This window comes from Echiichthys vipera, assembly GCF_963691815.1.
Source record: "Echiichthys vipera genome assembly, chromosome: 13".
NCBI lineage: Eukaryota > Metazoa > Chordata > Actinopteri > Perciformes > Trachinidae > Echiichthys > Echiichthys vipera.
The window spans coordinates 15,922,522-15,935,825 of record NC_139838.1 but is presented as its reverse complement, the minus strand read 5'-3'; the positions used below and the strand labels follow the sequence as shown (position 1 = coordinate 15,935,825).

Genomic DNA, 13,304 nt, shown 5'->3' with positions numbered 1-13,304 from the left:
ACACGTAAATCATAATATTTTATATTAAAAAGATAGGGCCTTTTTTTAAAAGGTTAGTCTAGTTAATGCACAGGCCTACAGATAATTTAGCCATTCCACAGATTATTTGTATTGATCAGACTTGACTGTAACACTCAGGAAAGTATTTTATTTTGCATGTGTGTGTGTGTGTGTGTGTGTGTGTGTGTGTGTGTGTGTGTGTGTCTGCGCGCGCGTGTGTGTGTGTGTGTGCGCGCGCGTGTGTGTTTGTGTGTGTATGTGTGCGTGTGTTTGTGTGTGTGAATATGATTTATTCAAGGAAACACACATTCACACATTATGACGTACAGAATTCAAAGATTCAGTGTTTTCACCCGCATTTTTAACAAATCACAGAAATAAACCATAACAACCCCACTCAACAGGAAAAAACAAACAAAACAAAGCTTTTAATTATTTCAAATGTAAAGTTAAATAAAATCCATTCAATCCGGGCATCGACTCACCTGCCATTTTCCATTTAGTGTTGCATCCATACCGGGCTCTCTGTGAGGGCGTCATGACTCTCCAAAACAACACATGAACTAAAACAACTCAGTGACATTAATTGTTTTTATTTTTTTGTTTTTTATCCCTCCATAAGGCGCTGCTGTTACTCCTCGGCTGGTATCTTCCAGAAAAGGTAACGGGATGCGCCGTGGGATGACCGGACCTGCTGTAGCTACAGTGGTTACCATGGATACACGTCAAGTTGGACGGCTGGGGAAAGAGAAAGGAAAAAGCTGAGCCCACAAAATAAAATATTTTGGGAACAACTGGTGTGTTGTGAGTTATCTTATATATACAGCAACATACTTAAATACATACATAAAGAAACATCAACCCTTCCTCTAATCTTCCATTTTATTTTATCAGTGTACGGGTATAAGGCTGTGTAAAGGGCTAGCGAAATTCACTAAAGGGGTTTTATTTTGAAAGCTGACCGGAACTATTGTTATGTACTGTCCAAGATACCAAATGCAACCCCAACCTGCGAATTAATTTATGAAAAGTTTAGTTACTTTTTCAATTAATTTAATTCTGTAAATATATTTTTCCCTTTCTAAATGTTGCTAGGCTATAATAATAATAATAATAATAATAATAATAATAATAATAATACAAATAATAATAATAACAACAATAAACTTTATTTATAGAGCATACAAAAAATACAGCTCGAAGTGCTTTACATTAAAAACATAAAAAAATTGAACAGGTAAATAATAAATAAAACAAAAGAACAAACAATTAAATAGTTACAGGGCTTTTTCAAAGCCATCAGCACTTGGAGGGTGGGTGGGCTGAGCACAGCCTGTCCAATACTTTCATATTATTATTTTTTTTTACCTTAAACTTAAAGAAAAATATGATCATAACAAGCCTAAAGGAGGGATTGTGGGATACATTTGAGGGACCTTAAGATGATCAGAAGTAGAGGACAGGAGAAAAACACATTTCTGCTGAAGTCTTTCCTGCAACAACTGACAAGGGGTCGCAAATGGATTGGAGCTACTGTCCTACAGCTCGGGGTTTGAAGGCTATACGGTCAGGGATGCCGTTTGCCAGCAGGCAAGGCAGGCAACTGTGAGTTGGCAAGTAGGGGGACCAGAGGGCTGACAAACTTTAAACTAAAGTTTGCAACGACAGTAGGAGACCTGATCTCTCTGTAGGGGCCCCACCTGTCTCCACCCGCTCCACATGATTCAAGCCCGTAATGGTGATGAACGCAGGTTTGAGGGGCCCCCTGTGATTTTTTTTGCCTTGGGCCCCAACACACTTTAGAATCACCTCTGCCTATGGACCTTTTCAGGTTTGATTCCAGTTGCAGCATGTGAATGACATCATCTGACAGGAAGTTTACAAGGAATAAGGCTGTTGCCTAGCAATGGAATTACTATACTATATACTATATAATTAAAGGTCTATACTAATGCGGCCCCTGTACATTTTAGTAATTATGCCCAGAATTATTATTGTTTCATTTTTGCGTTATTACATTGCTCCCAGTCCCCGCCCTCATTATTTTTGTGGATATTTTTATCTTACGCGTTGTGTCATTAATAAGACTATTCCTTTTTTTACAGGACAATTTAAATGTAAAGTAAAAAACTAACGAACAAATAAAAATCAAACAACTAAAAAAATAGGGCGATATTCCTCGTTGCCAGTAAATGACACTATTTATTTTTATTTTTATTTTTTAGTAGATGACAGCAGTGACGTCGCTTCGTTAGTGACTGGTGACGTCATCGTTCCCGGATGTTTGCCGTCCAACTAGCTAGCGGCAATCACACGTGCTGTCCTTTACTGACGGCGACTGTGTGTGTACAGGTAATACAAGTACGTAGGCGCCATTTACATACCTGTTACGTGTATTCACATTTGTGGTTTCATTACGTTTAGATGGTAATTTATGATAGGAAATAAAGCAGCTAACTAACTTAACCGCTGGGCACATGGCTTTATGGTCGTTAGTTGACTTGTATTATCATTTAGTGTTCAGTGGCTGACAAGCAATTTTTAGTAGTAAATTGTAGGGCTTTAAGATATGAGGAACATATGCAATATAAGGTTTAATAGTTTATTATTACTTGTGATAAATAAAACAGATATGAGTGTACTCAGATTTGCATTTTGTGCTGCATTCAGTATACTGCTTCAATACAACAAATTGCTTGTTGCATTAAAAAAAGGAACTAAAGGAATTATTTTTCAATATTATTTTGGAATTGCAATTGAACAAATTGCACATTGAACTGAATACAAAAGGCAAATGATAGCTAAATTTTAAAGTGCAAGTACTGTGTGTAGTTATATTGTGTACTTAATTACTTTTGAAGGTAGCCAAGTCTGAGCATAAGACAATTTAGATAACAGCAAATAAGAAAGCTGATATTTGTCATTTTACTGTGTTTACAGTGTAATAAAATCCCTATCTAATAAAAGTAAAAATGCCCTAAATGACTTTGATAAGAATAAACTTTACAGCGTAGCTTATTATAGGCGTACGTGTGCACATGTAGAGAGTAAACTCTAAACCTCCAAACTCATAGAAACAGTAAGGGCATCTGTGTTCTCAATAGGCTGCTGTTGAAACCTGTTTCTGTGTCAACTGGAGAGTTAGTGAAAGATAAAAAAAAATGCATCAGTTATCACACAAAACCTTTTGTATTGCTGACTAGAAGAACGTTATGTGTAAAATCACACTGACAGAGGGGAGGGGGACACTGCCAGACTCAGGGGCAGTTACCATAGTTTCACTGAGGGAATCCAATACTCTGACACACAAACACACAGTGTCCGGATGATCTTTTAATACACAGCCCCCCATGGCTCTGTCTCCAAGGAGACTGTTAATATTGGATCAGGAAGCGACAACTCCTATTCCGGCTTCTTATCCTGCACTCCAAACTGTCTCCAAAACAAAAGCAATGCTCATTTTTCCCCGCCATGTAGTTTAAGGTGTTAAAGTATTTTGGGGGACATTTTATTACAGAGTGGTAATAGTGGAAACGAGGGGAGAGCGATAGGTGATGAACTAAGAAGAGGAGGACACATTGTGATTAATTAGCCAGGATCTTAAACCCTATAGGCCAACATGGGAACATCATCGTTTTAAGATTGTGGTTTAATTCTCATGATGATTATTACTTTTTCCATTTTATGGGGTGTTTGAGGATCATCTTGTTATTTCACAGATCTCAGGTTTCTCACTACATGGTCAAAAAAACATCAAAAATTATTTTTTGGGATTAAAATCTTGTCTTAATAAAATGTTAATGTTGCAGTATGCATTGTCAAATCAATAAGATGCCTTACAATATACAATATACAGTATAATAATGTTGCACTACCAGTGTCAGGCCAGCAGAGGAGGCAGATGCACCTATCGTATACCCCAGCAGACAGACGAGTTGCACCCAGTCATGGTAAAATGTTTCCCTGGAAGAACGACCCAATTAGATAAACACTGGTCATCAACTCATCTCGTCAGTACATCAAAGAATGTTTATATTTTGAGATGAAGTGGCAGTGGTCTGGTACAGGTTCGATTCTGACAACTTGGTGCACGACTGCATGTCATAGCAATTCCAAAGAAGAGGGAGGGAAATCTGAGTTAATGCAGTGTCCTTGAATAACTCTATCTGTTTTTTCCCCTATTTTTTAACTTGCTGCTGGCTCACCAGAGGATTTAACACAACTAGTCCAGGAATGCAATCAGAGGCCCATCTGCAGAGGTAACACAAGACACACACACACACACACACACACTACTTTGTAGTTGTTCAGTGTGTGCCAACAACTGCTACCACAAACATTATTACCACTTTCTTATAAGGCACCAGGGTTGCCAGGTTGTAAAACAAATCCCCCTTTGTCGGTGATTGCTAGAATCAAAGTACTCATTATGCAGAATGGCCCATATACTTTTATATACTAGATACTTTTAACCACTTTATATACTACTAGTATAATATCATGTGTAAAAAGTACAATTTTGGGAGTGCTCAGTGTTTAGAGTAGCCACCCCATGTACAGGGGCTGAAAGTCCTCGCCTGGGACTCCGACCTGCATAACGCCCCCTCCCTCTCTTTCTCCCCCATTTCCTGTCTATCTTCAGCTGTGCTATCATAAAGGCAAAAGGTCCACAAAAAAATCTTGAAAAAACAACAACACCATATTGGCTCCCAAAATGTAGTGGCGTAGTAGTAGAAAATGGAAATACTCAATACGAGTACTTCAAAATTGCACTTGAGTACAGCACCTACCTATGTATGTACATCATTACTTTCCATCACTGCCTGTGGAAAAGAGCTGCAAACAAAATTAAACATTAATGTATTTGATGGCTTGTTGTAGAAAAGTAAAGTATGAAGGATTATTAACATTTTCAAACTGCAGGTTAAATGACGTGTTACTCATTGACCATTAATAAAGCCTTTAGTTACAGCTTATAGTCATGCACCAAAGGAGCTGCACTCTAATTTTCTTGTATGCAATACAATGATGATGAAGTCAATTCTATTCTAAAAGGTGCCTTATTAATAAAATGGTACCCAATAAATAAATGCATGTTTAAAAGTCTACAGTTCATTCTGTAATCATTATCCCGCCCATTCATCTAATTAGCCTTCTATCTTGTTAGCCGAGCTTCATTTGGACAAGGGAGTGAGAAGTCGAGGGAGAGGCTGCAGAATGAAGGACAGAACAAATATGTGTGTGTGTTAGAGAAGGGTGTGACATGACCAGATGTTTATCCAGTTGTATTATTCAAACAGTCACACACAGATGCACAGGAAAGCCTTAAGAAAGCTGGAAGAAGCATCAACATTCCACGATTTAATGCGCTCCCACCCTTCGTCTAGCTGTTCGAGGATCTCACCCTGTTCAGCGTTCCAGGCCTACCAGCTTTCTGCTTAAGTCAGCTCAATGTATTTAGACACCCACACTTAAGATGCACACATAAGACACCCTGCTCGCTGCACCAGATGCCTGCTTGGATTTTGAGTGTGTGTTAAGGCCAAACATAAGCAGTACAGGGTTTGCCTGGACAGTATAGGGGTCATAATCGCATGTCAGGTCAACGAGCTCACCAGCAGTCTAGCCTGAAAGATTGATTGTGTTATGTACACAAAGATCAGAAGAGTCTGCACAAACAGGATAAAGACTCTGCTCCTGTGATTGCTAAATGTTAACCATCTGTGCTCATTTATGTGGTGGATAGTGCTTATTTATCCAGCCTAACTAAATCTTTCACCATGTATGTGTAAGAAGACTTTGTGAAGCAGGGAATGTCTTGCCTGAAACTGACAGAGGAAATCTAACTTTTAAGTTATGACCACAGTGGCATACCTCCCAGAGCACTATATCAAAGGATTGCATAAGATCCAACACACACTGGCACAGCCACAGACCGCCTGTGCACGTATTTTAGGCCAGAGATATATGATTCTGACCTTTCACCACCTCTCTCTATTTCTCTCTCTTTCTCCTTTTCCATGTGTCTCACACCTGTTTATGTCAAATGTCACACCCATGCATGCCAGAGATTTGTTCTGTCACATTACATACAACATATGTGTCAGTTTAGACACACAGAGAAGAGAGGGAACTGGAGGACAAGGGCAGTGGGACTGGGTGTGTAACATTGTGTGATGTGTTGTAACAGTATTCCCTATTGCCTTTTTTTCCCTCAATTGCTGCTTTTTCAGAGTGTGTGCGTGCGTGTGTGAATGTGTGTGCGATTGGTTGTTAGTTTTAATGTGTGTTTGTTAATACACAACCTTCAGAGATCATCAGACCATGTACAGAGACAAACGACTGATAAGTGGACAGTTGTTCTAATCAATCAATGCTGTGTAAGTGTGTGTCTGTGTGCGTGTGTGCGTGTGTGTGTGTGTGTGACCTCTAGTAGGACTGATTTGAATTTTAACCCCTGGCTTGAGCAACTGTTTGGCAAGTAAGGACATGTTGGCCTGTCCTCACTTTTTGGAAGGCTTGAGGGCTATAGTCTTAAAGGAATATTTTGACTCTGACATTTACTTAATTTTCTTGCCGAGAGGTTGATGAGAAGATAGAGACAGATAGTCTCTTGTTAAGGTTGTCAAAACAATTGATGCTTCAGTACTTTTCAGTACCATTTATTTCTAAACGTTATGATACCCACATTGGATAGTATCCAAAGTACTGAAGCTTTTTTTTAAAGAAGATCTACGATTAGATTTTCAACTCAAGGGTTCACAGATGAGACAACGGGGTAGAAAATTAACTGTGTGTATGTATGTGTTCAGTGACTTTTTCTGTACCAGCACTGTGTGCAGGTTGTTACATTAATTTCTGCCCTGGTGGTGAAAGAGGTATTGATTATCTTTTTAAATTATAGTATTGTACCAAAGATAGTTTAACATTCTGGGATTGTCTGTGCACTAACTATAAAGGTACAACCTGCAACACAAAGACTGGAAAGTTACTGCAACTGGCCAAGAAATAGCCCGGCACATAATCCCTTATAAAACCACAAGTTGTCACTTTTTTGTTTAACTTTTTGGTAAGTTGTAACCACTTGGTGGTTAGTATTAACTGTGCTTGTTACCGTCTATCGGAAATGCAGCATCTCATAAACCCTCAACAGAATAGCCAACTAGGCACAAAAAGGGATTCTATTTACACATTAACAGTCAAAACTGAGTGAATCAGCTTCATTAGAAAGCTTCATCTTATCGTATCTATGATTGACATGGCAATATAGGCAAATGACATCATCCCTGCCCTCCCATTTAGGTTTCAGGGCATTCAATAGATAAGGTTGATGTTATTATTGCCAACAAATCCTGTGAAATAACAAAAGCAACAATGCATTAGCCTGTCTCTCAATAATTACTTTGTCTGGGGCGGCCGGTGGCATAGTGGTTAGAGCAGTCACCCCATGGAAAGAGGCTGGAGGTTGTGTGCCCATTAGTTGAAGAAGCAAATCTTTAAAAACAGGTCACAAATATATATATTTCAGTAAAGGTACGGATAAATAAAATCCTTAAACACCTGGGCACTGAAGCTTTAAGCTAATGTTACTCAAACAGCAGTGGATGAATACACATTTGGTGCTCATAGATAGATAGATACAATATTTGTTAGAAAGATCATTTCATTATTGGCTTTGGCATTTTATGGGATTTGTTGATGACAATAAAATTATAGAACATATACGGTATACATTAGAAAACCAGATTTCACTACTGTAATCGCCACTTAGCACAGGAAATCCCTGTATTCTACCAGAGGTGGGAGGGGTTACTCGATTTAAACACTATGTCACCTCCTGGTGAAGTGCTACGTGGCTTCCTGATATCACAAAATTAAGTAAACACGAAACTAAAGGACAGAATCGATTATCTAAAAAAAGTGAAAAAAGGGGCTTCTTCAAGCACCTCTATGCTCAAAAAAAAGTGGAAACTACATATTGTCAGGATATGACGGTATTCAACATATGTTTTACAGAGGGTCATACTCTGACGGGACTACTTCTACTTCAGGTATTTGCTCTGGACCGTTTTACAGAAGGTGTAAATCGCCATAATTTTACTGACATTCTCTGGAATAATTACTGACACTGCACATTCAGACGGGACTAAAACCTCTGGTAAAAATGACTTTACCTCACATCCCCACATTAAATGAATCCCATCTGAATAGGGCCCAAGTCAGTAAAATGTCCCCCTAAACAACAAAAACAAGTTTTTTGTGTGTGTAATGAACCAACCTTCCAACACCCTTATCTTGACACTCATGACTACAGCTCACTCTGACCTCATGTGCGAGCTTGCATGTGTGTTAATAAGGGTGTGCACACAGTAGTTGTCACCCTCTGTGCCATTGCAGGCCAAACAGAGGTCAGTAAAAGTCAAACCAGAGCAAATGCAGGTGGAAAACCTGAGGAAGAGAGAGGTCACAGAGGAAAAAGGTAGTGAAGCAAGACGAGGGAGCAGTGATTGACATTACATTCTTTTCAAACTTCAACCCCCACCCCCGCAAACAAACCCCCCCCCCCCCCCCCCAGGCTCAAACAGCCTTTTTTTCTCTTTCTCTGACAGTGGTGGCCCATCCTCCCCCTCTCTTTACTTTGCCTTTCATTCTTTTAAGCTTGGGTGTCGCCACAGAGGCCCTGTTGCTCTGAGTGATCCTCCCTCCCTTACTCTTTCTTAAAAAAAAAAAAAAATCTTGTTGTAGTTAGCATGGCCATAAATAAGCACAGTGTTGCCAGAGACATGCACAGGACTCACAATACAGGGGATATCATTCAGAATGAAAGAAAGGCTCCATTCCTCTACGCTATAAAACCACATTACTACATAGAATGCTAACAACAATGCAAAATAACCATTCTAAAAAAACAAATTAACATTCAAATATACTCAATTTTGCATGATAGCCATTTTTTGCAAAACATAAGTCTATCACACACTCACTCTGCCTCTCTTTTGTCTCCATCCCCTCCCCTCCTCTCTCCTCCCCTGCTCTCTCTGCACCGCCTGATGACATCATGAACAGCCGGTATAAATCCAGCCAGTAGGATTGCAGCACAGCTTGTGGTGCTGACTACACTCTCTCTGCCTCTCTCACTCTGTCTCTCCCTTGCTTTGCCGCCTCACACACACACACACCCTCACCTCATTCTTTCACACTGCAGCAGACATGGCTGAGGCTTTCGCTGGCACATGGAACCTCAAGGAGAGTGACAAATTTGATGATTACATGAAGGCGCTTGGTAAGTTGTTTTTTTTGTGTTTGTGTGTGAGCAGTAAATGTGTGCATGTGAGTGTGTGTGCGCATGCGTGAGTAAGAGGCGAGGACGCAGTGCTACATGTGAGCACATGTGAAAATTTGGCTGAGGAAAGATAGATGCGTTTAAGGTGTGTTTTTGTTGAACCTGTTTAAACAACAGCTACTGTAATGCCGTGGGAAAAGTAAAGAAGATAAAGGCACACAATGAACGTGTAAATAAGGGAGGAACCAAGATGGAGAATGAGAAAAGAGGTAGAAGAGGAAAAGAAGGAGGGTGGAAAGAGAAGAGAGGATGGGAACCAGAGGGGGAGGAAAAGGAGGAAGAGTGGTTGACCGCATGGCCTAAGTGCTGGAAATAAAGGAGGGGCTCTTTGAGTGAAACACCCCTCCACCCCGACTGTGAGAAACTGAATGGCAACAAACTGGCATTCACACACTTGAGCATAATGTGGGTGACCTTCGCTGAAAGCTGGTCATTGTTTGAGGCCATGGGAGGAGTTGAACATTAAGATGGTCCCAATGCACGAGGAGCGTTAGGAGATAAAGAGGGCGTCAAAATATCTCACACACTCTCGTGTGTGTGTGTGTGTGTGTGTGTGTGTGTGTGTGTGTGTGTGTGTGTGTGTGTGTGTGTGTGTGTGTGTGTGTGTGTGTGTGTGTGTGTGTGTGTGTGTGTGTGTGTGTGTGTGTGTGTGTGTGTGTGTGTGTGTGTGTGTGTGTGTGTGTGTGTGTGTGTGTGTGTGTGTGTGTGTGTGTGTGTGTGAAGGAGGCAGGTGCTCGGACTTTTACAACCGTGAAAAATGACACTACGTTAGTTCGGGAGAGAGAGGGAGAGATTTGTGCCACTGACTAAAACCATTTTCGACCTGTCTGCTCTGGTCACCATAGAAACACTGACCATTTCAACCTCTAACCCCAGTCTTCTTGATCAATGAGGCGTCTGCACACGCACACACACACACACACACACACACACACTGACTCTTTGTTGTAATGATTGTGGGGAAAGAAGCTGTTTATAACTCCTGCAGATGAACCAGATTTTCTCCTTTGATAGATGAGGGTGTGAGTCACTATTACCCAATGAAATGAACTTTCTTGATCCCTCTCACACACACACACACACACACACACACACACACACACACACACACACCCCTACACCCCTTAAAAGGAAAGAGAGTAAGCATTTGTGCACACACATGCCCAGACAGGCAGTCAGGCCAGTGGGACCCTGCGGTGTTTGAAGAACATGCTGCAGCTTTTGACGTCAGACAAGTACAGATTAGAGAGTTTGGTCAACTGAAGGAGACCCGAAGGACAAATGCATGGCTACTGCTGTTCAACACTTTGATTAAGAGTGACATATCTTGATAATTATTGGATGGATTTGGTAGAGAAACCAATTCCCTTTTAGGATGAATCGTAATAACTTCACCTTGCATCTAGCGCCACTGTCAAGTCAACAATTGCGTCCAATACTTCGATTTATGACAAACTAGTTGCAAAACTACTGACAAAACTTCTAACAGCCCCGGGTATTCTGTGTGTTTACTGCTAATTACATGTAGATTGCTTTTGTTAGCATTTAGCTCAAAGCACAACTGTGGCTTAGTGCAGTTGGGGGAAGGCACAAGTTTGTGTGCTCTGGTCATTGTTTGAGCTTTACCACCTCACAGAGCCAGCTGGACCCTCCTCCACAGAGCTGCAGGCGCGGTTATAGGCTTTTTTTTGTTGTGTTTATTTTAAATGCATCAGGGCAACAATAGCCTCCCCCAGAACATTTCATTACCCATGTCTTTTTTTTCTATAGGCGTGGGCTTGGCCACACGTACAGTGGGAAACATGACCAAGCCCACCACCATCATTTCAGTGGAGGGTGACAAGGTGACGGTGAAGACCCAGAGCACCATTAAGAACACAGAGCTCTCCTTCACGCTGGGAGAGGAGTTTGACGAGACCACCGCAGATGACAGGAAAGTTAAGGTAAGAGGTCAAAGGTGAAGTTACTCGAGACAGGAGTGGGTAAATACTTACATTCAAGGAAAGCAATGTTCAGTCTTTTAAAAAAGAGTCTTTAAGTGGCTCTGTCTGAAACAAACCTTGCACCTGAAGAATGTTGAAGTATCCGTTAATATAAAACAGTGATTATGACAGCCATGAGGATGATGGATGGCAAAACAAACAGCTGTGTTTTGTCACAGTTGGAGGTTGTGATTCTTGTTTTGAATGTGAACAGGAGGAGGTGGGTCAGAGAGGTCAGGGTTCAGAGAGGATGGACTGGACATAGTTTGCGACCGTAACAACGAGACCTAAGACACAGCAACCTCAGTTTATTCCAATTTTGGAGGGTAGAGGGAAATTAACTGTGGTTCATGGGTCCAGTGGAACAGAGAGAGTTTAAAATGTACGGCATATTTGTGCAGAGAAGGTAAAATAGCAATTTATTGTTGGAAATGAGCCGCAGACAGGAAACATACTTATTTGTGACTCATTGTGAGTCAAATCATTTCTCAGCCTGATTCTGAACTCTTATGACATTTTGGCAGACATTTTGCATATATTAAAGCAGTCAACGTGCTTTCTCCTGTGAATGTTAAATTATTACATACATTACTGGCTCATTATTCCTGATGCTTTACAGCGATACAAGGGAAGTTTTTGAGAGAAGAAGTGACGTTCTTCCTTTAACAAATGAAAACAATGTTAGCTAACGTTAATATACGTAAGACAGATGTTGCTGTGGGCTATAACCAACTTTACAAACCTTCTCTACAACATTAACCATCATCGTGTAATTGTTACTTGTGACCACAGAGGCCGCTGTTCAGCTAAAAGTACATGCCTAAGCTAAAGTAGCATTATTCTGTTGTAGCTGCTCAAGGTAATTTAAACTACTTTATGTTGTTTGGTAGTTTAATCTGTAACATGCATATTTTTTCAAGATCATATTTTGTATGCTTGATTTATTTATTTATTTATTAGATACTGTAATAAATGATTGAAAACAAAACAAGAATATTAAATGTCTTAAAAGGAGGAAGAAGTTTTCACGTATCTGGTCATAGCCCTTCTCCACAACTCAGATAGTTTACCCCCCCCCGTCTCTCTGTCCGTGTGAAAACTGCGAGGTAGGTAGAATAGCTGTCACATAAATGTAGTGGAGTAAGAAGTACAGTATTTACCTCTGAAAAGTAGTGAAGTACAATATAAAAACAATCAATCGTTCTGGGACCTAACATTAATTCATGAGAGGATTCATATGATCTGGTATGTACACCTGGATGTAATAAGCTCTGTTTGTCTCTCCGGTGGCTGCAGTCCCAGGTAACAATGGAGGACGGGAAATTGGTGCACGTACAGAAGTGGAACGGCAAAGAGACCAGTCTGGTCAGGGAAATCAACGGCAACGCCCTCACACTGGTGAGTGCTCGCACAAAATGCGTACATTTAACAATATGTGTGTTTGTCTTATTTGAAATGCCTTTATCTCTCCATCACAGACACTTACAATTGGAGACGTCGTTTCCAAACGTCACTACGTGAAGGCAGAGTAACACGGAAACCTCCCTCCAGCATTTACTTGCATCAGCTAAAGCCCCGCAACCCCAAACTCCTTAAACACCACTTCAGCCCAGGCCAAGTAAACCCCCTCGTATGGCTACTGCAGATTCCCCTCAATGTCTCTTCAAACTGTAAACTCAGTATTAACATTTCAGCTGACGGTGACCGCCCTTTTCTTATACTGTTGTTCCTCCTACTGTAAGAAACACTGAATAAATTCCAATGATTTGTCGTTTTGTTTTCTTCCTCTTAAATCGAAATGCGTTCTGCATGATTTGTTTTTGTTTTTTTTATGCATGGTGCCTATGATAAACCTGGAAAAGTGTTTTTAATTTGAACGTTAGACTGAAAAAAATAAATGTCAACACTGTTGGATGATCTGGTAAAACAATGACGTTGCTCCAGGATGTGTGCCTTTTTTCTTGAGATGTTTAGTGTTT

The 13,304-nt window shown here is 40.5% G+C and overlaps 2 protein-coding genes across 2 annotated transcripts in view; one reads left to right on the top strand and one right to left on the bottom strand.

Moving 5' to 3' along the window:
• dclk3 (doublecortin-like kinase 3) overlaps window positions 1-540 on the bottom strand; it is a gene marked incomplete at both ends in the record, with an annotated part of 5,911 nt that extends 5,371 nt beyond the window's left edge. The window contains one exon of the mRNA XM_083926021.1: window positions 486-540. Within this exon, the coding sequence (XP_083782147.1) occupies window positions 486-540 (55 nt within the window). The remainder of the gene's footprint in view (window positions 1-485) is intronic.
• An 8,569-nt stretch (window positions 541-9,109) lies between these two features.
• Window positions 9,110-13,095, top strand: fabp3 (fatty acid binding protein 3, muscle and heart). The gene is made up of 4 exons (XM_083926221.1): window positions 9,110-9,283; window positions 11,114-11,286; window positions 12,622-12,723; window positions 12,804-13,095. The coding sequence occupies exons 1-4, from the start codon at window positions 9,211-9,213 to the stop codon at window positions 12,855-12,857; spliced, it is 402 nt and encodes a 133-aa protein (XP_083782347.1). The 5' UTR covers window positions 9,110-9,210; the 3' UTR covers window positions 12,858-13,095.
• The last annotated feature ends 209 nt before the right edge of the window (window positions 13,096-13,304 follow it).

What these genes read in the sequence shown, in the direction of transcription:
- fabp3 (XM_083926221.1), top strand. Translation starts at nt 9,211, where the DNA reads ATGGCTGAGGCTTTCGCTGGCACATGGAACCTCAAGGAGAGTGACAAA. An exon ending in CAGATGACAGGAAAGTTAAG is followed by an intron (nt 11,287 to 12,621) that starts GTAAGAGGTCAA and finishes CGGTGGCTGCAG; the next exon opens with TCCCAGGTAACAATGGAGGA. An exon ending in ACGGCAACGCCCTCACACTG is followed by an intron (nt 12,724 to 12,803) that starts GTGAGTGCTCGC and finishes TCTCCATCACAG; the next exon opens with ACACTTACAATTGGAGACGT.